This window comes from Salmo trutta, chromosome 3, assembly GCF_901001165.1.
Source record: "Salmo trutta chromosome 3, fSalTru1.1, whole genome shotgun sequence".
In the NCBI taxonomy this organism is placed as follows: domain Eukaryota; kingdom Metazoa; phylum Chordata; class Actinopteri; order Salmoniformes; family Salmonidae; genus Salmo; species Salmo trutta.
The window spans coordinates 74,579,916-74,606,636 of record NC_042959.1 but is presented as its reverse complement, the minus strand read 5'-3'; the positions used below and the strand labels follow the sequence as shown (position 1 = coordinate 74,606,636).

The 26,721-nt window shown below is 47.4% G+C and overlaps 1 protein-coding gene across 5 annotated transcripts in view; it reads left to right on the top strand.

Moving 5' to 3' along the window:
• LOC115189491 (carbonic anhydrase 14) overlaps positions 1 to 25,221 on the top strand; it is a 26,002-nt gene extending 781 nt beyond the window's left edge. The window contains exons 2-13 of one of the 5 annotated variants that reach the window (XM_029748107.1): positions 490 to 510; positions 7,732 to 7,911; positions 12,479 to 12,624; positions 13,879 to 13,974; positions 14,205 to 14,271; positions 16,867 to 17,024; positions 17,207 to 17,330; positions 22,060 to 22,083; positions 22,192 to 22,276; positions 22,521 to 22,562; positions 23,335 to 23,388; positions 24,367 to 25,221. In XM_029748107.1, coding sequence (XP_029603967.1) covers positions 490 to 510; positions 7,732 to 7,911; positions 12,479 to 12,624; positions 13,879 to 13,974; positions 14,205 to 14,271; positions 16,867 to 17,024; positions 17,207 to 17,330; positions 22,060 to 22,083; positions 22,192 to 22,276; positions 22,521 to 22,562; positions 23,335 to 23,388; positions 24,367 to 24,463 — 1,094 coding nt within the window. In that variant the 3' untranslated portion in view covers positions 24,464 to 25,221. The other 4 variants (XM_029748113.1, XM_029748119.1, XM_029748126.1 and 1 more) reach the window with 4 other exon arrangements.
• The last annotated feature ends 1,500 nt before the right edge of the window (positions 25,222 to 26,721 follow it).

The following is a 26,721-nucleotide window of genomic DNA, read 5'->3' as shown; positions in this document are numbered from 1 at the left end:
GTGGCAGTAGAATCAGTAGTTGAACAAGGAACAGTATAGTGGTAGATCAGATATACTGTATATAGTAGTTCAGATATACGGTATATAGTAGTTCAGATATACTGTATATAGTAGTTCAGATATACGGTATATAGTAGTTCAGATATACTGTATATAGTAGTTCAGATATACTGTATATAGTAGTCCAGATATACGGTATATAGTAGTCCAGATATACTGTATATAGCAGTTCAGATATACTGTATATAGTAGTTCAGATATACTGTATATAGTAGTTCAGATATACTGTATATAGCATATATATTTTTACAGATATATTTTACAGGTGTCACTTTTCAATGACACCTGTTCATATTGAAAATGTCACTTGCTAACAATATGTTGAATAATTTGGTGAATGTAATACTGAATGTAATTGTTAATAACTGCTGTAATGTGTTATTGTGAGAATGACAATGAGGAAACGTGATTTTATTTCCCCTCTTTCAGTGACGTACTGGACGTACACGGGTAAGAACATCTCTCTCAATAACCAAAAGGCCTTCAAGTTGATTTATAACTATGTTATTATAACTCATAAAGTAAGTGTAGATCACAGTAGGAATATTATCCCTGCCACTAAACACTACACAAATACAACAGTCTCTGTCTGTCTGTCATTTATACATCAGCTCACCTACTGTACATTCTGTCTCTCTCTCGGCATGGGAGAAACAGAAACGAGGAGTGGGGAATGGAGAGAGGGATGGAAATGGGGGTGCAGAAGAGGGAAAGAGAGCTAGAGAGGGGGAGGAAAACGAGAGAAGTGGCAGGTGCACGAGGAGGAGGAAGAGTTGGAAAGACGTGTTTCAGCAGCATTGTTACGCCACACAATAACCCTGTGTGTTAAATGTACTGTCCAGGCTGAGGCACACTGCCTGCCTATCATGTGGACAATGACACTGTAGACCTGAATGGCCCTTAGTGAATGCATACAGAGTGGTAGTGTGTACACTAAGTTCACACAGAGCTTTACCATTCACATAAAGTACAGAACCGTACAGTATGTCCTCTAACCAGAGCCTGTGTCCAGGGCTAGCTGGCATCACCACACGGTGATGTTTTTCTCTGTGTACTATAGGACGCAATATACTGTTAAAGTAAATGGTGATGAGGGAGTTGTGTTGTGTTGGTGTGTGTGAGGGGATCTGTGGCATTCTGTGGCATTCTGTGGCTGGCTCGCTCACAGGCACTGCGGCTCTTTGTATGGCATTTTGTGTGTCTGTGTGTGTGTGTGTGTGTGTGTGTGTGTGTGTGTGTGTGTGTGTGTGTGTGTGTGTGTGTGTGTGAGAGAGTGTGTGTGTGTGAGAGTGTGTGTGTGTGGCATTGTTCCCATCCACATTGGGGACAGTGGCAGCGCTATGAGAGGTAGAGCAGGTCAGAATGACGGAATATTCTCTCCGTTGTAACCATGGGGACCTCCATGACAACCAACTGTGGAGCTGCAGGACAAGTTTTTCTCCTTTTTTGGGGGTGGTGGGCAAGGAGGGGGATAGAGGACGGCTTAGAGGTACAGGCCGGGGGAGGGGAGTGTGTGTGTGTGTGTGTGTGTGTGTGTGTGTGTGTGTGTGTGTGTGTGTGTGTGTGTGTGTGTGTGTGTGTGTGTGTAGGCCCAGCTAGCACATTTGGTTCCTTGGAAGTTGTGGGAACGTATGTTTTTGGTTTGACATTGGTTATGGGAACGATGCCATATGTTTTCTGACAAGTAAAATGGAATGTTTTTTAAACGTAAGTGAAGATTTAGCCTGTTCTGGGTTTTGCCTGTTCTAAGTTTATTTTATGTTGCAGGGAGGTTCTGATAAAGTTTTACTCTGGTTCCTTCCCACTGGGCAAAAACTGGTTGAGTCATCAACATAAGGGCATTTCGTATTTTCTTCACCCAACTTTTAACCTAAAACCAATGAAAATGTTTTGTTGATTTCATGTTTAATTCACATTAGATGGCAACTCAACCAAATGTAAATCAAAACTAGACGTCCAAAAATGGATGTTGCAACTGCTGATTGTGCCTTTAAAGTAATGAAATACTGTCACGCCCTGACCTGAGAGAGAGGGGTTGTTTCTCTATGTGGTTAGGTCAGGGTGTGGGGTGGGCATTCTATGATGTCTATTTCTTTGTTTTGAGCCGAGTATGGTTCCTAATCAGAGGCAGCTGTCTATCGTTGTCTCTGATTAGGACTCATACTTAGGCAGCCTTTCCCCACCTGTAGTTGTGGGATCTTATTTTTGTACTGCTTGTTAAGCCTACAAGACGTGACGGGAGACTATCATTGTTTATTATTTTTGTTTGTAGTGTTCTGAGGTAAATAAAATATGATGAACACTTACCACGTTGCGCTTTGGTCCACTCCTTTGGACGATCGTGACAAATACCAATATTTTTTTTTTTGTGAAGTTCCTTAAATGCGCTGAGAACGATCCAAAGCCAAGCAACTATCCTGCACCATTCCCAGAAAGTTGTGGGAAGATTGTATGCAAAATAACCATAGGACAACCACTCTCTCACCAAGCTATAACAAACATATGGTTCACAGAACCTTTTATGTAGTAGCTGGGGAGATAGTGATGGTGTAAAAAAGGCTCTCTCTAATCCCCCTAGGAAAGTAAAATCCCCCTGAGCCCACTGCAGATAAACACTAGGGTGGAGTGGGAGAGACAGAGTGGGTGTGTAAGTACAGCACTAACGTAGAAAGGATCCCCTCACATTGATTAACAGTAGCATGGAGAGTAGAGCACTGACCTCCGTAGCAGGCTAGAGCACCCTGAGGGTTGGAGAGGAGACCTCACATTGATTAACAGTAGCATGGAGAGTAGAGCACTGACCTCCGTAGCAGGCTAGAGCACCCTGAGGGTTGGAGAGGAGACCTCACATTGATTAACAGTAGCATGGAGAGTAGAGCACTGACCTCCGTAGCAGGCTAGAGCACCCTGAGGGTTGGAGAGGAGACCTCACATTGATTAACAGTAGCATGGAGAGTAGAGCACTGACCTCCGTAGCAGGCTAGAGCACCCTGAGGGTTGGAGAGGAGACCTCACATTGATTAACAGTAGCATGGAGAGTAGAGCACTGACCTCCGTAGCAGGCTAGAGCACCCTGAGGGTTGGAGAAGAGACCTCACATTGATTAACAGTAGCATGGAGAGTAGAGCACTGACCTCCGTAGCAGGCTAGAGCATCCTGAGGGTTGGAGAAGAGACCCCACATTGATTAACAGTAGCATGGAGAGTAGAGCACTGACCTCCGTAGCAGGCTAGAGCACCCTGAGGGTTGGAGAGGAGACCTCACATTGATTAACAGTAGCATGGAGAGTAGAGCACTGACCTCCGTAGCAGGCTAGAGCACCCTGAGGGTTGGAGAGGAGACCTCACATTGATTAACAGTAGCATGGAGAGTAGAGCACTGACCTCCGTAGCAGGCTAGAGCACCCTGAGGGTTGGAGAGGAGACCTCACATTGATTAACAGTAGCATGGAGAGTAGAGCACTGACCTCCGTAGCAGGCTAGAGCACCCTGAGGGTTGGAGAGGAGACCTCACATTGATTAACAGTAGCATGGAGAGTAGAGCACTGACCTCCGTAGCAGGCTAGAGCACCCTGAGGGTTGGAGAGGAGACCTCACATTGATTAACAGTAGCATGGAGAGTAGAGCACTGACCTCCGTAGCAGGCTAGAGCACCCTGAGGGTTGGAGAGGAGACCTCACATTGATTAACAGTAGCATGGAGAGTAGAGCACTGACCTCCGTAGCAGGCTAGAGCACCCTGAGGGTTGGAGAGGAGACCTCACATTGATTAACAGTAGCATGGAGAGTAGAGCACTGACCTCCGTAGCAGGCTAGAGCACCCTGAGGGTTGGAGAGGAGACCTCACATTGATTAACAGTAGCATGGAGAGTAGAGCACTGACCTCCGTAGCAGGCTAGAGCACCCTGAGGGTTGGAGAGGAGACCTCACATTGATTAACAGTAGCATGGAGAGTAGAGCACTGACCTCCGTAGCAGGCTAGAGCACCCTGAGGGTTGGAGAGGAGACCTCACATTGATTAACAGTAGCATGGAGAGTAGAGCACTGACCTCCGTAGCAAGCTAGAGCACCCTGAGGGTTGGAGAGGAGACCTCACATTGATTAACAGTAGCATGGAGAGTAGAGCACTGACCTCCGTAGCAGGCTAGAGCACCCTGAGGGTTGGAGAGGAGACCTCACATTGATTAACAGTAGCATGGAGAGTAGAGCACTGACCTCCGTAGCAGGCTAGAGCATCCTGAGGGTTGGAGAGGAGACCTCACATTGATTAACAGTAGCATGGAGAGTAGAGCACTGACCTCCGTAGCAGGCTAGAGCACCCTGAGGGTTGGAGAGGAGACCTCACATTGATTAACAGTAGCATGGAGAGTAGAGCACTGACCTCCGTAGCAGGCTAGAGCACCCTGAGGGTTGGAGAGGAGACCTCACATTGAGATCTGACTGCTGACTGAATGCCAGGGTTATGAAATATAGGGCACCCTCTGTGCATTCGGTATTATTAACTGTTTTAAACTAGGTGGTTCGTGCTCAGAATGCTGATTGGTGGAAATCCGTGGTATATGAGATCATATACCATGGGTATGATTTTTTTTTTTTAACTGTTCTAATTATGTTTATAATCAGTTTATAATAGCAATAAGGCACCTCGGGATTTTGTGGTATAGTTGCGTCGTGCCTAAGAACAGCCCTTAGCCGTGGTATATTGGCCATATACCACGCCCCCTCGGGCCTTATTGCTTAATTATACCATGGCATTGTTGAATACTTGTTTCTGATTGTCTTGAAAGGCTTCTTGTAATTGTGCTGGTTTGAGTCTAAGTTGTGCTCCTGCCCCTGTCCTTTACTACCATCACCCCTCTCCTCTGTTCTGCCTACTCTCAAATTCAAATTCTTTCTCTTTGTCTCGCTCTTTTTCAGATGTTCCATTCTCTACATGTCCTTTCATTATTCCACCTCTCTGACCCATTCTCCTGTCTTCCCTCAGTCTCTCTAGTCTGAATCCCCTCTACCCGTCTCTCTCTTTCTCTCTGTCCCAAGAATGTCTCTCTGTGCACCCATCAGTCTCCCTCTCTCTGCTCCAGTTTCTCTCTCCCCTTCAATTAGTAATGAGGAAGGATGTTTGTGTGTGTGCGCTCACCACTGTGAATATAATACACTACCTCATCATGCATGCATGACTGACCACTGACTTTACACTCCTGTATACACACTCTCTCTCACACACACACACACACACACACACACACACACACACACACACACACACACACACACACACACACACACACACACACACACACACACACACACACACACATGCGTACACAGACACACACCAGCCAGTATTCTAACATTCTGATACTCCATACAGATGTAGAATCTTAATTTGATCTGTATTGTTGTAGCAAAGTAATCCTGCAGCAACAAGATTTTAACTTTTAGTCCATAATATTGCTTGACCGGTGGTTAGGCTATATTCTGGACAAAAGTATGTTACATGAAAAGTGCAATGCTACCTTCAGAAAGTATTCATACCTCTTGAAATATTTCACATTTTGTTGTGAGGGGATCTGTGGCATTCTGAATTCAAAATGGATGAAATATTTTATTTTCTCCCCCATCTACACATAATAATACCCCATAACAACAAAGTGAAAACATGTATTAAGAAATTGTTGCAAATTTATTGAAAATAAAATACAGAAATATCTCATTTATATAAGTATTGAGTCAATACTTTGTAGAAGCACCTTTGTCAGTGATTACAGCTGTGAGTCTAACTGGGTAAGTCTCTAAGAGCTTTGCATACCTGGATTGTACAACATTTGCCCATTATTCTTTTCAAATTCTTCAAGCTCTGTCAAATTGGTTGTTGATCATTGCTTGACAACCATTCTCAGGTCTTGCCATAGATTTTGAAGTAGATTTAAGTCAAAACGGTATCTCGGCCACTCAGGAACATTTACTGTCTTCTTGGTAAGCAACTCTAAGATTCTGTAGATTTGACCTTGTGTTTTAGGTTATTATCTCCCACTGTCTGGTGGAAAACAGACTAAAATACAATTTTCCTCTAGGATTTTGCCTGTGCTTAGCTCCATTCTGTTTATTTTTTATCCTGAAAAATGCATAGCTAATAACATAGTAGCAGCGGGGAGGGGGGTGCAAATAGTCTGGGTAGCCAATTGATTAGCTGTTCAGGAGTCTTATGGCTTGGGGTAGAAGCTGTTTAGAAGCCTCTTGGATCTAGACTTGGCGCTCCGGTACAACCTGCTGTGCGGTAGCAGAGAGAACAGTCTATGACTGGGGTGGCTGGAGTCCTTGACAATTTTTAGGGCCTTCCTCTGACACCGCCTGGTACAGAGGTCCTGGATGGCAGGATGCTTAGCCCCTTGTGATGTACTGGGCCATATGCACTACCCTCTGTAGTGCCTTGCGGTCGGAGGCCGAGCAGTTGCCATAACAGGCAGTGATGCAACCCGTCAGGATGCTCTCGATGGCGCAGCTGTAAAACCTTTTGAGGATCTAAGGACCCATGCCAAATCTTTTCAGTCTCCTGAGAATAGGGAATAGGTTTTGTCATGCCCTCTTCACGACTGTCTTGATGTGCTTGGACCATGTTAGTTTGTTGGTGATGTGGACGCCAAGGAACTTGAAGCTCTCAACCTGCTCCACTACAGCCCTGTCGATGAGAATGGGGGCGTGCTCGGTCCTCCTTTTCCTGTAGTCCACAATCATCTCCTTTGTCTTGATCACGTTGAGGGAGAGGTTGTTGTCCTGGCACCACAATGCCAGGTCTGGGACCTCCTCCCTATAGGCTGTCTCATCGTTGTTGGTGATCAGGCCTACCACTGTTGTGTCATCAGCAAACTGAATGATGGTGTTGGAGATGTGCCTGGCCGTGCAGTCATGAGTGAACAGGGAATACAGGAGGGGACTGAGCCCGCAACCCTGAGGGGCCCCAGTGTTGAGTATCAGCGTGGCGGATGTGTTGTTACCTACCCTTACCACCTGGGGGCGGCCTGTCAGTAAGTCTAGGATCCAGTTGCAGAGGGAGGTGTTTAGTCCCAGGGTCCTTAGCTTAGTGATGAGCTTTGAGGGCACTATGGTGTTGAACGCTGAGCTGTAGTCAATGAATAGCATTCTCACATAGGTGTTCCTTTTGTCCAGGTGGGAAAGGGCAGTGTTGAGTACAATAGAGATTGCATCATCTGTGGATCTGTTGGTGCGGTATACAAATTGGAGTGGGTCTAGGGTTTCTGGGATAATGATGTAAGTCTGTGCGTGTGTGTGTGTGTGTGTGTGTGTGTGTGTGTGTGGGTGTGTGTGTGTGTGTAACTGTGTGTTTGTGTGTGTACCGCATATGTGTGTGTGCTGTGTGTCTGGGTGTGTGTTCGTCGGGGTGATGATGCTCATTAGGCATTAGTCATTAGTCAGAGCAGGTCAAGTATAGAGGGGGAGTGTGAAAGAGAGGATGAGCAGGATGGATCCCCAACTTATCTTCTGTTTTCCACAGAAAATGGTCATGTAATAGGTCAAGAGGTCAATATGAAATGTTACAGAAGAAAAGGTCCGCTGACTGACTGGCCATGCTTAATGTGTGTGGTACATCAATGATATAGAGTCACAAGATGTGTCATGTTTTGGTCACTCTCTTCCCTTCCTCTCCCCCTCAGGTTCAGTAGGCCAGTCCAAGTGGGCGGAGTACTTCCCAGACTGTGGTGGTAAGGCCCAGTCTCCGGTTGACGTGGCAACGGTCCAGACCCAGTATGACCCCAGCCTGGGCCCTCTTACCCCCCTCGGTTATAGCCAGCACGGCAACAAACCCTTCAGCCTCTACAACAACGGACATACAGGTAACTACAGCAACCATGCTGACTCCATCACTAACAACAACCATACAGGTAACTACAGCAACCATGCTGACTCCATCACTAACAACAACCATACAGGTAACTACAGCAACCATGCTGACTCCATCACTAACAACATACAGGTAACTACAGCAACCATGCTGACTCCATCACTAACAACATACAGGTAACTACAGCAACCATGCTGACTCCATCACTAACAACAACCATACAGGTAACTACAGCAACCATGCTGACTCCATCACTAACAACATACAGGTAACTACAGCAACCATGCTGACTCCATCACTAACAACAACCATACAGGTAACTACAGCAACCATGCTGACTCCATCACTAAGAACATACAGGTAACTACAGCAACCATGCTGACTCCATCACTAACAACATACATACAGGTAACTACAGCAACCATGCTGACTCCATCACTAACAACAACCATACAGGTAACTACAGCAACCATGCTGACTCCATCACTAACAACATACAAGTAACTACAGCAACCATGCTGACTCCATCACTAACAACATACATACAGGAAACTACAGCAACCATGCTGACTCCATCACTAACAACATACATATAACTACAGCAACCATGCTGATTCCATCACTAACAACATACATACAGGTAACTACAGCAACCATGCTGACTCCATCACTAACAACATACATGTAACTAAAGCAACCATGCTGACTCCATCACTAACAACATACATACAGGTAACTACAGCAACCATGCTGACTCCATCACTAAGAACATACAGGTAACTACAGCAACCATGCTGACTCCATCACTAAGAACATACAGGTAACTACAGCAACCATGCTGACTCCATCACTAACAACATACAGGTAACTACAGCAACCATGCTGAATCCATCACTAACAACATACATACAGGTAACTACAGCAACCATGCTGACTCCATCACTAACAATATAAAGGTAACTAACTACAGCAACCATGCTGAATCCATCACTAACAACATAGAGGTAACTACAGCAACCATGCTGACTCCATCACTAACAACATACATACAGGTAACTACAGCAACCATACTGACTCCATCACTAACAACATACAGGTAACTACAGCAACCATGCTGACTCCATCACTAACAACATACAGGTAACTACAGCAACCATGCTGACTCCATCACTAACAACACACAGGTAACTACAGCAACCATACTGACTCCATCACTAACAACATACATACAGGTAACTACAGCAACCATGCTGACTCCATCACTAACAATATAAAGGTAACTAACTACAGCAACCATGCTGAATCCATCACTAACAACATAGAGGTAACTACAGCAACCATGCTGACTCCATCACTAACAACATACATACAGGTAACCACAGCAACCATGCTGACTCCATCACTAACAACATACAGGTAACTACAGCAACCATGCTGACTCCATCACTAACAACATACAGGTAACTACAGCAACCATGCTGACTCCATCACTAACAACATACAGGTAACTACAGCAACCATGCTGACTCCATCACTAACAACATATAGGTAACTACAGCAACCATGCTGACTCCATCACTAACAACAGCCATACAGGTAACTACAGCAACCATGCTGACTCCATCACTAACAACATACATACAGGTAACTACAGCAACCATGCTGACTCCATCACCAACAACAACCATACAGGTAACTACAGCAACCATGCTGACTCCATCACTAACAACACACAGGTAACTACAGCAACCATGCTGACTCCATCACTAACAGCAGTCATACAGGTAACTCCAACCATGCTGACTCCATCACTAACAACATACAGGTAACTACAGTAACCATGCTGACTCCATCATTAACAACATACATACAGGTAACTACAGCAACCATGCTGATTCCATCACTAACAACATACAGGTAACTACAGCAACCATGCTGAGTCCATCACTAACAACATACAGGTAACTACAGCAACCATGCTGACTCCATCACTAACAACATACAGGTAACTACAGCAACCATGCTGACTCCATCACTAACAACATACATACACATAACTACAGCAACCATGCTGACTCCATCACTAACAACATACGTACAGGTAACTACAGCAACCATGCTGACTCCATCACTAACAACAGCCATACAGGTAACTACAGCAACCATGCTGACTCCATCACTAACAACATACAGGTAACTACAGCAACCATGCTGACTCCATCACTAACAACAGCAGTCATACAGGTAACTACAGCAACCATGCTGACTCCATCACTAACAACATACAGGTAACTACAACAACCATGCTGACTCCATCACTAACAACATACATACAGGTAACTACAGCAACCGTGCTAACCCCATCACTAACAACATACATACAGATAACTACAGTAACCATGCTGACTCCATCACTAACAACATACATACAGGTAACTACAGCAACCATGCTGACTCCATCACTAACAACAGACAGGTAACTACAGCAACCATGCTGACTCCATCACTAACAACAACCATACAGGTAACTACAGCAACCATGCTGAATCCATCACTAACAACATACATACAGGTAACTACAGCAACCATGCTGACTCCATCACTAACAACATACATACAGGTAACTACAGCAACCATGCTGACTCCATCACTAACAACATACATACAGGTAACTACAGCAAACATGCTGATTCCATCACTAACAACATACATACAGGTAACTACAGCAACCATGCTGACTCCATCACTAACATCATACAGGTAACTACAGCAACCATGCTGACTCCATCACTAACAACATGCATACAGGCAACTACAGCAACCATGCTGACTCCATCACTAACAGCATACATACAGGTAACTACAGCAACCATGCTGACTCCATCACTAACAACATACATACAGGCAACTACAGCAACCATGCTGACTCCATCACTAACAACATACATACAGGTAACTACAGCAACCATGCTGAATCCATCACTAACAACATACATACATGTAACTACAGCAAACATGCTGACTCCATCACTAACAACATATATACAGGTAACTACAGCAACCATGCTGACTCCATCACTAACAACATACAGGTAACTACACCAACCATGCTGACTCCATCACCAACAACATACATACAGGTAACTACAGCAACCATGCTGACTCCATCACTAACAACAGCCATACAGGTAACTACAGCAACCATGCTGACTCCATCATTAACAACATACAGGTAACTACAGCAACCGTGCTAACCCCATCACTAACAACAGCCATACAGGTAACTACAGCAACCATGCTGACTCCATCTCTAACAACAGCCATACAGGTAACTACAGCAACCATACTGACCCCATCACTAACAACGTACAGGTAACTACAGCAACCATACTGACTCCATCACTAACAACATACATACAGGTAACAACAGCAACCATGCTGACTCCATCACTAACAACATACATGTAACTACAGCAACCATGCTGACTCCATCACTAACAACATATATACAGGTAACTACAGAAACCATGCTGACTCCATCACTAACAACATACAGGTAACTACAGCAACCATGCTGAATCCATCACTAACAACATACAGGTAACTACAGCAACCATGCTGACTCCATCACTAAGAACATACAGGTAACTACAGCAACCATGCTGACTCCATCACTAAGAATATACAGGTAACTACAGAAACCATGCTGACTCCATCACTAACAACATACAGGTAACTACACCAACCATGCTGACTCCATCACCAACAACATACATACAGGTAACTACAGCAACCATGCTGACTCCATCACTAACAACATACAGGTAACTACACCAACCATGCTGACTCCATCACTAACAATATAAAGGTAACTACAGCAACCATGCTGAATCCATCACTAACAACATACAGGTAACTACAGCAACCATGCTGACTCCATCACTAACAACAACCATACAGGTAACTACAGCAACCATGCTGACTCCATCACTAACAACAACCATACAGGTAACTACAGCAACCATGCTGACTCCATCATTAACAACATACAGGTAACTACAGTAACCATGCTGAATCCATCACTAACAACATACAGGTAACTACAGCAACCATGCTGAGTCCATCACTAACAACATACATACAGGTAACTACACCAACCATGCTGACTCCATCACTAACAACAACCATACAGGTAACTACAGCAACCATGCTGACTCCATCACTAACAACAGCCATACAGGTAACTACAGCAACCATGCTGACTCCATCACTAACAACAACCACACAGGTAACTACAGCAACCATGCTGACTCCATCACTAACAACAGCCATACAGGTAACTACAGCAACCATGCTGATTCCATCACTAACAACATACATACAGGTAACTACAGCAACCATGCTGACTCCATCACTAACAACATACATACAGGTAACTACAGCAACCATGCTGACTCCATCACTAACAACAACCATACAGGTAACTACAGCAACCATGCTGACTCCATCACTAACAACATACAGGTAACTACAGCAACCATGCTTTCTCTCCATCACAGTGGTGGTTCCTCTCCCAGGCTGGATGGGTTTAGGGGGGCTGCCCTGGCAGTTCACAGCCGTCCAGATGCACCTGCACTGGGGCAACGGAGCCCCGGAGGCCGGGGGCAGCGAACATACCATCAACGGTCAGAGCTCCGCTGCAGAGGTGAGGGACTGTGTGTGTGTTTGGAGGGGGGTGGGGTGTGGGGGGTGTTGGTGGGTGAGAGTTTTTAAGCCTGCATGTGCAAGGACATGCGTACGTGTCATGCTGTATATCCAGGCAGATTGCAGTATTAAGCACTTCAGTTGAGAAACCATACTATGATCCCATTAAATATTATACAGAAACACTAAACAGCAATCTAGACTCTTAGCTAATCTGGTTAACACTAGTCATAGCAGGAGAAAACAAACATCAAAAGAAAGGTTATTGGAGAACAAGTGTTTGAATGATGTTAATTAATTGGGGAGTGGAATTAAATCTGATTGAAATTATTGTAAAGAATTCAGGATTAGAAAGCATGCCAAATAAAAGCCTCTCAAACACCTACAGTATACATAGGAAGGGGAACCAACTTTCTCAGGTTGGCAGTGTATTTACTGTACCCTAAAAACACACACACACACTTTTGGAACTTGAAACACTGTCCAGTTCTCTGTGGGAAGGGAATGTAGAACATGCCGTGGATCTGCAAAAATGGGTGTAGAAGTAATGGAGTGAGGGATGGAGAGAGAGAGAGAGACAGAGAGAGAGACAGAGAGAGAGAGACAGAGAGAGAGAGAGAGAGAGAGAGAGAGAGAGAGAGAGAGAGAGAGAGTTTGGACAAATAAGTCAGATCCTGTCCATCTGCTACTGCACAGGTATGCCAACAGAGAGAGAGCGAGAGGGAGGGACAGAGAGAGAGAGAGAGAGAGAGAGAAAGAGAGGGGGGGCAGTGAGAGGGAGGGACAGCGAGAGAGAGAGAAAGTGAGAGAGTTTGAAAACATGAAGGAGAGGCTCTGTGCTCTGGTTACACACTATTACATAAAGACAGACAATTAGTCTTTATCTCTCCACCCTCCCCTACTCCCTCCCTCTCAAAGATGTTCAATGAGCCAGCATATCCCCCTCCCTCTCTCATTCCCTCTCCCTCACTCTCTTTTTCTCCCATCTGACCCCTATGTAAACGAATGTAGCAGCACTTTTCATTCAAACTCAAGAAGGATTTTCTAAAGATTAGACACTGCCACACACACACTGCCACACACACTGCCACACACACACACACACACACACACACACACACACACACACACACACACACACACACACACACACACACACACACACACACACACACACACACACACACACACACACACACACACACACACACATACACACACACACACATGCTAACCATGTTCCCTCTCTGTGTAGCTGCATGTGGTGCACTACAACTCAGAGCTGTACCCTAACATGTCAGTGGCTATGACCCAGCAGGATGGACTGGCAGTCCTGGGAGTCCTCATAGAGGTAGGACTATTACGTCATAACTCACTGACAATCACATCAACCACTGGAGACATTGCATACTTCAAAAGTGTTGTATTTGTATTCTTTAAAATAGGTTACAAATTCCCATTATTTACGTCTTATTTCTTCAGTAGGAAAATCTACACATCACCAGATTACTAAGAAAGGCTTTGTGAATGTATAGTAAAGCCTGCACACTTGACCTAAAGAGAAGATGTGTGATCTGTTAGACAGGTGAGGAGGCTAACCAGGCTTTTTGGAACATTCTCAACTACCTGGGTCGCATCAGACATGCAGGTGAGACAGCTGTTAATTATTATTTACCTTTATTTAACTAGGTAAGTTAGTTAAAGAACAAATTCTTATTTTCAATGACGGTCTAGGAACAGTGGGTTAACTGCCTTGTTCAGGGGCAGAATGACAGATTTGTACCTTGTCAGCTCAGGGATTGGATCTTGCAATCTTTTGGTTATTAGTCCAACGCTCTAACCACTAGGCTACCTGTGTCACGTCCTGACCATAGAGTGCTCTTATTTTCTATGGTAGAGTAGGTCAGGGCGTGACTGGGGGTGTTAATTCTAGTTTAATTTTCTTTTTTCTATGCTGGGGTTTTTGTATGATTCCCAATTAGAGGCAGCTGGTTGTTTTTCCCACCTGTGTTTGTGGGAGATTATTTTGAGTTAGTGCATGTTGCACCTCTTCGTCACGGTTTGTTGTTTTGTTTATAGTTTATTGTATGTCTTGCATAGTTTCACATGTAAATAAAGATGTGGAACGATACCCACGCTGCGCTTTGGTCCGTTCCTACAAACAGTCGTGTCAGAATCTCCCACCACCAAAGGACCAAGCAGCGTGCCCAGGAGGAGCAGGGATTCTGGGCCCGGGAGAGAAGAGAGTGGAGGACATCCTGGACCTGGGAGGAGGTAATGGCAGGGGACAAGACCCTGCCATGGAAGCAGGTGGAGACAGCGAGAGAGGAACGGCGACGATACGATGAATTAGCACGGCAACGACGGAAGAAACCCGAGAGGCAGCTCCAAATTTGTTTTGGGAGGGGAACACGGGGAGATTGGCAGAGTCAGGGTTTAGACCTGAGCCAACTCCCCGTACTTACTGTGGGGAGCGTGTGACCAGTCAGGTACCGTGTTATGCGGTGATGCGTACGGTATCCCCAGTGCGCATTCACAGCCCGGTGCGCTCGTTGCCGGCTCCCCGCATTTGCCGGGCTAAAGTGAGCATTCAGCCAGGACAGGTTGTGCCGGCTCAGTGCTCCTGGTCTCCAGTACGCCTCCTCGGTCCAGGATATCCTGCGCCAGCTCTACGCACTGTGTCGCCAGTGTGCCTTCACAGCCCAGTGCGTCCTGTGCCAGCGCCCCGCACTTTCCGGGCTAAAGTGAGCATCCAGCCAGGACGGGTTGTGCCAGCCCTACGCTCTAGACCTCCAGTGTGCCTCCACGGCCCAGTATATCCTGTGCCAGCTCCACGCACCCAGTCTCCAGTGTGTCTCTCCAGCCTGGTACGCCCTGTTCCTGCTCCACGTACTCGGCCTCCAGTGCGTCTCCCCAGTCCAGCGAGACCTGTTCTGGCTCCACGTACCAGGCCTCCAGTGTGTCTCCCCAGCCTGGTAAGCCCTGTGGCAGCTCCCCACATCAGGCTGCCAGTACGTCTCCTCAGTCCGGTGAGACCTGTTCTGGCTCCACGTACGAAGCCTCCAGTGATGATCTATGGTCCGAAGCCTCCAGTGATGATCCATGGCATGAAGCCTCCAGTGATGATCCATGGCCCGGAGCCTGTAGTGATGATCCATGGCCCGGAGCCTCCAGTGATGATCCATGGCGCGGAGCCTGTAGTGATGATCCATGGCGCGGAGTCTGCAGCGACGGTCCCCGGTCCTGAGCCTCCAGCGACGGTCCCCAATCCGGAGACTCCAGCGGCGGTCCGCAGTCCGGAGCCTCCAGCGGCGGTCGGCAGTCCGGAGCCTCCACCAATGCTGGCGGATTCGCAGGATGAGAGGGTTCTTCGTCCTGCACCAGAGCCGCCTCCAATGTTGGCGGATCCGCAGGATGAGAGGGTTCTTCGTCCTGCACCAGAGCCGCCTCCAATGTTGGCGGATCCGCAGGATGAGAGGGTTCTTCGTCCTGCACCAGAGCCGCCTCCAATGCTGGCGGATCCGCAGGATGAGAAGGTTCTTCGTCCTGCACCAGAGCCGCCACCAACTCTAGACACCTCCCCAACCCTCCCTTTTTGTTTCAGGTTTTGCGGCCGGAGTCCGCACCTTTGGAAGGGGTACTGTCACGTCCTGACCATAGAGTGCTCTTATTTTCTATGGTAGAGTAGGTCAGGGCGTGACTGGGGGGTTTATTCTAGTTTCATTCTTCTATGTTGGTTTCTAGTTTATTTTTTCTATGTTGGGGTTTTTGTATGATTCCCAATTAGAGGCAGCTGGTCATCGTTGTCTCTAATTGGGGATCATATTTAAGTAGTTGTTTTTCCCCACCTGTGTTTGTGGGAGATTATTTTGAGTTAGTGCATGTTGCACCTCTTCGTCACGGTTTGTTGTTTTGTTTATAGTTTATTGTATGTCTTGCATAGTTTCACAAATAAATAAAGATGTGGAACGATACCCACGCTGCGCTTTGGTCCGTTCCTACAAACAGTCGTGTCAACCTGTCGCCCCAGATAGCTTAATCAAAGTATACCTTAACCAATCAGCATTATTACTAGAGCTACCTTCTAGCAATGTTACCACGACTACAGTAGTTTATGCAGATTCTCTGATTTCTTATGGAAGTGCCAAACAGCACCACTATGTGCACCTAGGAGTCAAACCCTGTACATCTCCTCTAACTTTCATCTGTCCATCCACCCCTCCATTCCTCCCTCCGTGGTCAGGTCAGAGTGTGTCCATCCCAGCCTTTGATGTCCAGTCCCTCCTGCCTTCTGACCTGGGGCGGTACTACCGATACAATGGCTCCCTCACCACTCCTCCCTGCTTCCAGAGTGTCCTCTGGACCCTCTTCACAGAGACCGTCAAAATCTCACACACACAGGTGAGGGAAGGTGTGTGTGTGTGATGGTGATATACTTATGCTTGAATTCAAAGCATCACTATGTCCTCCTCTTCTTTTCTCCCCCTCTTCCCTCCTGTCTTCCTCCTCTTCACCATCTTTCCTCCTCTCCTCATCTCTCTTTCCTCTTCTCTTCCTCCTCTCTGTCCTCCCTTCTTCCTCAGCTGATGAAGCTGGAGACAGTGCTGTATGCCAGTAAGGAGGAAGCTGACCGTGTCGTCATGCAGGACAACTACCGTACACCTCAACCACTTAACGACCGGACCATCCTCTCATCCTTCCCATTAGGTCGGGGGGGGGGGGGTTCTCTAACACAACCTGTCTGACCCTCAGAACACAATGAACCCCATGTCCGATTCATGATGACAGGTGTCAGAGAGACTGGCATAATGCTATCATGTTAACAGCAGCAGGGCAAGTGCTAGCCTCGTACCTAACAGCAGCATCAGCAGGAAGGGCATGGGGTGGGCTAGCCTCGTACCGAACAGCAGCATCATCAGGAAGGGCATGGGGCGGGCTAGCCTCGTACCTAACAGCAGAATCAGCAGGAAGGGCATGGGGCGGGCAAGCCTCGTACCTAACAGCAGCATCAGCAGGAAGGGCATGGGGCGGGCAAGCCTCGTACCTAACAGCAGCATCAGCAGGAAGGGCATGGGGCGGGCTAGCCTCGTACCTAACAGCAGCATCAGCAGGAAGGGCATGGGGTGGGCTAGCCTCGTACCTAACAGCAGAATCAGCAGGAAGGGCATGTGGTGGGCTAGCCTCGTACCTAACAGCAGCATCAGCAGGAAGGGCATGGGGCGGGCTAGCTTCGTACCTAACAGCAGTATCAGCAGGAAGGGCATGGGGCGGGCTAGCCTCGTACCTAACAGCAGTATCAGCAGGAAGGGCATGGGGCGGGCTAGCTTCGTACCTAACAGCAGTATCAGCAGGAAGGGCATGGGGCGGGCTAGCTTCGTACCTAACAGCAGTTTCAGCAGGAAGGGCATGGGGCGGGCTAGCCTCGTACCTAACAGCAGTATCAGCAGGAAGGGCATGGGGCGGGCTAGCCTCGTATCTAACAGCAGTATCAGCAGGAAGGGCATGGGGCGGGCTAGCTTCGTACCTAACAGCAGTATCAGCAAGAAGGGCATGGGGCGGGCTAGCTTCGTACCTAACAGCAGTATCAGCAGGAAGGGCATGGGGCGGGCTAGCCTCGTACCTAACAGCAGCATCAGCAGGTAGGGCATGGGGCGGGCTAGCTTCGTACCTAACAGCAGTATCAGCAGGAAGGGCATGGGGCGGGCTAGCCTCGTACCTAACAGCAGTATCAGCAGGAAGGGCATGGGGCGGGCTAGCTTCGTACCTAACAGCAGAATCAGCAGGAAGGGCATGGGGCGGGCTAGCCTCGTACCTAACAGCAGTATCAGCAGGAAGGGCATGGGGTGGGCTAGCCTCGTACCTAACAGCAGTATCAGCAGGAAGGGCATGGGGCGGGCTAGCCTCGTACCTAACAGCAGCATCAGCAGGAAGGGCATGGGGCGGGCTAGCCTCGTACCTAACAGCAGTATCAGCAGGAAGGGCATGGGGCGGGCTAGCTTCGTACCTAACAGCAGTATCAGCAGGAAGGGCATGGGGCGGGCTAGCTTCGTACCTAACAGCAGTTTCAGCAGGAAGGGCATGGGGCGGGCTAGCCTCGTACCTAACAGCAGTATCAGCAGGAAGGGCATGGGGCGGGCTAGCCTCGTATCTAACAGCAGTATCAGCAGGAAGGGCATGGGGCGGGCTAGCTTCGTACCTAACAGCAGTATCAGCAAGAAGGGCATGGGGCGGGCTAGCTTCGTACCTAACAGCAGTATCAGCAGGAAGGGCATGGGGCGGGCTAGCCTCGTACCTAACAGCAGCATCAGCAGGTAGGGCATGGGGCGGGCTAGCTTCGTACCTAACAGCAGTATCAGCAGGAAGGGCATGGGGCGGGCTAGCCTCGTACCTAACAGCAGTATCAGCAGGAAGGGCATGGGGCGGGCTAGCTTCGTACCTAACAGCAGAATCAGCAGGAAGGGCATGGGGCGGGCTAGCCTCGTACCTAACAGCAGTATCAGCAGGAAGGGCATGGGGTGGGCTAGCCTCGTACCTAACAGCAGTATCAGCAGGAAGGGCATGGGGCGGGCTAGCCTCGTACCTAACAGCAGCATCAGCAGGTAGGGCATGGGGTGGGCTAGCCTCGTACCTAACAGCAGTATCAGCAGGAAGGGCATGGGGTGGGCTAGCCTCGTACCTAACAGCAGTATCAGCAGGAAGGGCATGGGGCGGGCTAGCTTCGTACCTAACAGCAGAATCAGCAGGAAGGGCATGGGGCGGGCTAGCCTCGTACCTAACAGCAGTATCAGCAGGAAGGGCATGGGGCGGGCTAGCCTCGTACCTAACAGCAGTATCAGCAGGAAGGGCATGGGGCGGGCTAGCCTCGTACCTAACAGCAGTATCAGCAGGAAGGGCATGGGGCGGGCTAGCTTCGTACCTAACAGCAGAATCAGCAGGAAGGGCATGGGGCGGGCTAGCCTCGTACCTAACAGCAGTATCAGCAGGAAGGGCATGGGGCGGGCTAGCCTCGTACCTAACAGCAGCATCAGCAGGAAGGGCATGGGGCGGGCTAGCTTCGTACCTAACAGCAGCATCAGCAGGAAGGGCATGGGGCGGGCTAGCCTCGTACCTAACAGCAGCATCAGCAGGTAGGGCATGGGGTGGGCTAGCCTCGTACCTAACAGCAGTATCAGCAGGAAGGGCATGGGGCGGGCTAGCTTCGTACCTAACAGCAGCATCAGCAGGAAGGGCATGGGGCGGGCTAGCCTCGTACCTAACAGCAGCATCAGCAGGTAGGGCATGGGGTGGGCTAGCCTCGTACCTAACAGCAGTATCAGCAGGAAGGGCATGGGGCGGGCTAGCTTCGTACCTAACAGCAGCATCAGCAGGAAGGGCATGGGGTGGGCTAGCCTCGTACCTAACAGCAGCATCAGCAGGAAGGGCATGGGGCGGGCTAGCCTCGTACCTAACAGCAGCATCAGCAGGAAGGGCATGGGGCGGGCTAGCCTCGTACCTAACAGCATCATCAGCAGGAAGGGCATGGGGCGGGCTAGCCTTGTACCTAACAGCAGCATCAGCAGGTAGGGCATGGGGTGGGCTAGCCTCGTACCTAACAGCAGTATCAGCAGGAAGGGCATGGGGTGGGCTAGCCTCGTACCTAACAGCAGCATCAGCAGGAAGGGCATGGGGCGGGCTAGCTTCGTACCTAACAGCAGCATCAGCAGGAAGGGCATGGGGTGGGCTAGCCTCGTACCTAACAGCAGCATCAGCAGGAAGGGCATGGGGCGGGCTAGCCTCGTACCGTGACCACTAATAACATTTCATCAAACAGTATTAGTGGACACAGTGAGGGGCTCTCAGGGTGGACATGTGGAGGAAGGCTAGCATTAAACACTAAAGAGAGGAATGTGGTGAGAACTGTGGGAATGTCAAGGGTTACTGACTGTGAAAGATGTGAAAGAGATAGAGAGGGGGCAGGACAGAGGAAAAGAGAGGGGGGATTGAGGGAGTGATAGAGAGAAAGAGAGAGATAGAGAGAGAGAGGGGTAGTGGGGGCAGGACAGAGGAAAAGAGAGGGGGGATTGAGGGAGTGATAGAGAGAAAGAGAGAGATAGAGAGAGACAGGGGTAGTGGGGGCAGGACAGAGGAAAAGAGAGGGGGGATTGAGGGAGTGATAGAGAGAAAGAGAGAGATAGAGAGAGAGAGGGGTAGTGGGGGCAGGACAGAGGAAAAGAGAGGGGGGATTGAGGGAGTGATAGAGAGAAAGAGAGAGATAGAGAGAGAGGGGTAGTGGGGGCAGGACAGAGGAAAAGAGAGGGGGGATTGAGGGAGTGATAGAGAGAAGGAGAGAGATAGAGAGAGAGGGGTAGTGGGGGCAGGACAGAGGAAAAGAGAGGGGGGATTGAGGGAGTGATAGAGAGAAAGAGAGAGATAGAGAGAGAGAGGGGGGGATTGAGGGAGTGATAGAGAGAAGGAGAGATAGAGAGAGAGGGGTAGTGGGGGCAGGACAGAGGAAAAGAGAGGGGGGATTGAGGGAGTGATAGAGAGAAGGAGAGAGATAGAGAGAGGGGTAGTGGGGCAGAGAAAGAGAGGGGGGATTGAGGGAGTGATAGAGAGAAAGAGAGAGATAGAGAGAGAGGGGTAGTGGGGAAGAGAAAGAGGAGCTGTAAATGAGGGGAGGTCTGTTTATGAGATGGCTGATTTGTTTTTGCAAAATCTCTTCTCTAAACACTGACACTGTTGTTGTCACATGACAAGAGAAGAAGAGAGAGAGAGGGAGTGAGAGAGAGAGGAAGAGAGAGACAGAGAAAGAAAGGGAGAAATGGAGAGAGAGGGGGAGTGAGAGAGAGAGGAAGAGAGAGAAAGAGAGAAAGGGAGAGCGAGAGGAGGAGAAAGGGAGAGCAAGAGAGAGAGAGAGAGTGGAACACAGACAAAGGAGAAAGAATTTGTGCAAAACTGATAGGGTGGCCTATGACAACACCACAGGAGGCTGGTGAGAGGAGGACGACTCATAATAATGGCTGGGGTGGAGTGAATGGAATGGTATCAAACTCATGAAAACCGTGTGTTTGATACCATTCCATTCCGCCCATCCTCCGCAATTAAGGTACCACCAGCCTCCCGTGGACAACACTCATTCCAAAGACTACAGAACACACTGTAGACGTATGATCCTTTCCCTGAAGTTCTACTAGAAGTTGATTAAACATTAATTCCAACTGAATTATCGACTGCATAAACAAAGTAGCACAGCAGTATTTTTACATGAACCCTCTGTCATGACATCACGATCATGTCAAACCGTTATGATCATGTCAAGCCTGTTATTATGTACATTTACATTTACATTTAAGTCATTTAGCAGACGCTCTTATCCAGAGCGACATGTAGGCCTTATGACAGACGTACAGGTAATAAGACAATGCTTTAAATAACATATTCCTTTTCCCACTTGCAGAATCAGTGAAGGTGTACACTGCCGGTAAGACGTGGACCTTCATAGTTGATTCATTATTAGAGTAGGCCTCTGGTCAATGTCTCTCTTTTCATGTGTGATGAACTGGTTGGAATATTTCTCTGTCTGTCTCAGGAGAGATCACAGCGATAGTAATAGGAGCTCTGTGTGGCTGTGTTGGTCTGGCTGTCATCGTTCGCTTCATAGTGAAGACTATACGGTAAGGCACTGAGCTGTTAAATGGGGTTTCTTAGCTTACTAGCCTGCCTGAGTGCTATTCTGTTTCTGATTAAGCCAACTACAGAGTTATCTGAAGTAGAAAACAGTACGGTCAACCAGATTTCTGTTGTGCTGGTTACCTGGTTACCTGTGTTTATCATATGAAACTGTGGTATGCTTTGATCCAAAATGTCCTGGGTTTCTTTTTGTTCTTGGTGTCTCAATCTTCACATTTCTCTTGGCAGATTTTTCAAACACCTGCATAATGAAAGGGTCTTGGTAAACAGGTGGAATCCTCCATAATACCTGATACCTACTGCTTTCATGTCCAATACTACATGTTCATAAACCAAATAAATACTACTGCCAGTGTTCTCTGTGACAGGGTTCTAATTACGGGGATGTCTGGAGATGCTAACCACGCCTATACTAAAAGTTTCACCTCTTGAATTGTAAAAAAAACATCAATGTGGGCACCCCCATCAGTGTACCTCCTAGAGTCAATGTGTAATTCCAACCCTGTTCAAAAATAACATTACTATGTTAACCACCAGTGATTGGTAGATTCCCTGGCCTATATGCTCAGGTCTAGGATCAGTTTGTTACTCCAATCCTAACCGTAACCATCAGGAGGTAAAAACAAAAAACTGACCTTAGATCAGTGTTCAGGGGCAACCTCCTCCTCTACCGTCTGATTGTTGCTCTGACTGTGTGATAATTGCCCACTTCTTAATCGACCCTTTGTCCCTACATTATGCACTTTAGATTTAGAACCAACAGCCTCGCTTGCCAGGCTTAATGCTAAAGACACATGGTTAGGAATGAGACTAAAGATCTGAGATGATTGGCTAGGTGTAAGGAATATGGCAAAAGGTTCACCCAGCCCACACCATACTGCCAATAACTATCTCATTATTTCAAATCTAGAAAATGTGCAGAGGAAAAGGATGAAGGGTCGGTTCGGGTCATGATTGTTGCCCTTTTAACGTGATTGTGTCTGTCTGTGATGTGATCGTTTGTGTTTCCTGGTCACATGACACTGTGTTTTCATCACAACAGCTCCACCTCTAGCTGGGACGTCCTGCCCAGCGTCAGGCCCGCCCCCGTGCCCAGGTCACCAATCAGATTATGACCTTTGACCTTCACCCCTTTAACCCAAATCCCTGATTTTACTCCCCATCATCTGCCTTCTGTCCCTGGCTAGAGATAACTCCTAGCACCCCTAAACGTTGGTGTGTAGCCTCCAGATCTGAAGAAAGCACATAGATGTATAGTTAAAATCGGGCTCAGTTGAGCTCGTTTTACTTTTAGCCATTTTACTTACCAATCTAATTCCTTAAGATCTGCAAACACCAAGGTGGTCGGGGCTAGGAGTTGTTTTGGACTGGGACTCTAGAAATTCCAACATCACGTGTTATCCTAAAGAATCCTAATCCATTCCTGTAATCCTGTTATTCTAGGAAATTTCACAACTCATTTGTTTAAAGTAGATTGTTGTGTCTTTAAATCCAGTGTTGTACTAATATAGCACATTTTCTCCCTCTCAATAGCTTTTTAATGCTGTAACTTCCCACTGGGCACACACTGGTTGAATCAATGTTGTTTCCACGTCAATGTGGAATGGACGTTGAATTGTCGTCCCAGTGGGTTTCTACATCACTCCTCTGTTGAGTCATTGATCCGTTCACTCCATCATTCCCTCCAAAACATTGACCAGGCATTATTCCTCACCTAGCTTGTTGTTTACTTGGAGTTTTACTGTACTTTGAAGCCTATGAATTATTATTACAATAGATTATGGCTTTATTTCGTTTGTTGACTTTTCTTCATTTTATTTTCAGTCTGTCTGTCTGTCTGTCTGTCTGTCTGTCTGTCTGTCTGTCTGTCTGTCTGTCTGTCTGTCTGTCTGTCTGTCTTCACAATACCTTTATCCATTGTTGTCATTTAGTGTATCACTCTGCTGGATGGTTGAGTAAACTGCTACAAAATACAGTGCAAACAGGGGGAGTATGACATACAGCAGGATCAATGAGCTTTTATGCCATGTAGTTCCATTGATGAGTCAGACTGCCTGTGCCCTCTGACATGTAGGACTAAGGAGCCAGGGAAGGAGCTGAAACAGGACGTGGCCCTCAACACGACCTCTGAACCAGGAAAAAAAGAAGATCCTGTCCCCTCCTCAGTCTGAGACCAATCAGAGACCTCCATAAACGACCCCCCCCCCCCACCAACCACACTCCACCCTCCCTGTCAAAGGGCATGGATGAGTGCCTCTATGGCTCTGGTCCAGAGGAGGCTGGTCAGAGGAGCTATGGGAGGACAGGCTCATTATAATGGCTGTAATGGAATAATAGAACGGTATCAAACACATCTAACATATGGAAACCATACGTTTGACTACGTTCCATTTAATCCATTCTAGCCATTACAATGAGCCTGTAGCTCCTCCCACAAGCCTCCTCTGCTCTGGTCCATGTGTCTGTCTGCATGGCCTTTTGGGTGAATGCATGGTCTGTTATGGTCTACCTGTATGCATGGTACTCTTTTCCATCCACGTTCTGCCCTTCCTGTCCTAACTTCAGGGCCTCATGGGTACAGCTGGACTGCGTTCAGGATGACATCATCACTTGCAACTGCCATGCGAGACACACCTCCAAAAGAGAGGAAGGAATAGTAGAAACATGTCACACAATTTGGAATTGAAGACTGTATAGTCCAAACCATGTGATTCTGAAATCAGCCCTGCACATTCCTTGCCAATGGAAGGCGTGTGTGTGTGTGTGTGTGTGTATGTGTGTGTGTTGTTGATGAGTGTGTGAGGGTGCAAGGGGAGGATTGTTGGTGTCTGGGTTGTGTATCTTGTGGTGTGTGTGTATAAGTGTGTGTTGCTTGTCTGAATTCAGCTGTAAATACATTAAGCATCAAAATAAAGGAGTTGAATGACGATGTTGCTTCGGTCAGTGTGATGTTCACACTGGTGTAGTACACATGATGAACACTAGACGCTGCTGTAGGACAAGTAGTGTAGTACACATGATGAACACTAGACGCTGCTGTAGGACAAGTGGTATAGTACACATGATGAACACTAGACACCGCTGTAGGACAAGTAGTGTAGTACACATGATGAACACTAGACACTGTTGTAGGACAAGTGGTGTACTACACATGATGAACACTAGACACTGCTGTAGGACAAGTGGTGTAGTACACATGATGAACACTAGACACTGCTGTAGGACAAGTGGTGTAGTACACATGATGAACACTAGACACCGCTGTAGGACAAGTAGTGTAGTACACATGATGAACACTAGACACTGTTGTAGGACAAGTGGTGTAGAACACATGATGAACACGAGACGCTGCTGTAGGACAAGTGGTGTAGTACACATGATGAACACTAGACACCGCTGTAGGACAAGTAGTGTAGAACACATGATGCACACTAAACAGTGCTGTAGGACAAGTGGTGTAGAACACAACACATCCTGGGGTGGCAGGTAGCCTAGTGGCTAGAGCGTTGGGCTTGTACCCAAAAGGTTGCTGGATCAAATCCCCAACCTAACAAAGTAAAAATCTGATGTTTGGCCCCAAAACAAGGCAGTTAACTCCCTGGTAGGCTGTTGTTGTAAATAAGAATTTGTTCTTAACTGACTTGCCTAGTTAAATAAAGGTTCAAACTAAAACATGATGAAGACTAGGTAGAGGAAGAGAGCTGATAGGCCCTAGTTGCTACTTTCCTATGTACACACATATAAACAAAGATGTGCCATTATAATATACTTTAACCGATTATGCAGCAGAGGCTCTGAACTTGCTGCAACTTCATTAAGTGATATCAATCCATCTATCATCCATCGATTCACTTCTTTACATGTGGTCTGTGTTACTTAATTGGAAAAGAAACAAAATCCAACTCTGCCTTGATTGGGTTGTATCCATTTCCATCCCTTCCTACTTTATCAGTGGTCAGAGAAACACAGAGATCTATGGCCACGGATCAGTTTCCTCTCCCCTTCTCCTCTCCTCCTCCTCTCCTCCTCCTCTCTCGTTCACAGCCTGGGGGTGAAATCGGATGGAATGCTGGAGGAGTTGGAGTAGGGCAGATAGGATTACTCCTTCCTTCTCAGGTTGGTCAGTAGTATCACTCTGGTGGGATTCTACCTGGATGTTCCTTACATCTTATGCTCTTCTGTGTGACATCCAGTCTGTGTGACATCATTAGTGGTCTGAACATGAATATGACATGAGAATTATTCCCCTACTCCTTCATTTTCTCTGTCTCTCTCTCTCTCTCTCTCTCTCTCTCTCTCTCTCTCACTTTCCTCCCTCTCTTCACCTCTCCTGGACGCCACTCCCAACCCCCCTGGGGATGGACAAACAGATGGACGTACTCAGTCACACTTGGCACCTGTGTCCCATGAATAGTTAAAGAGGGGTTTG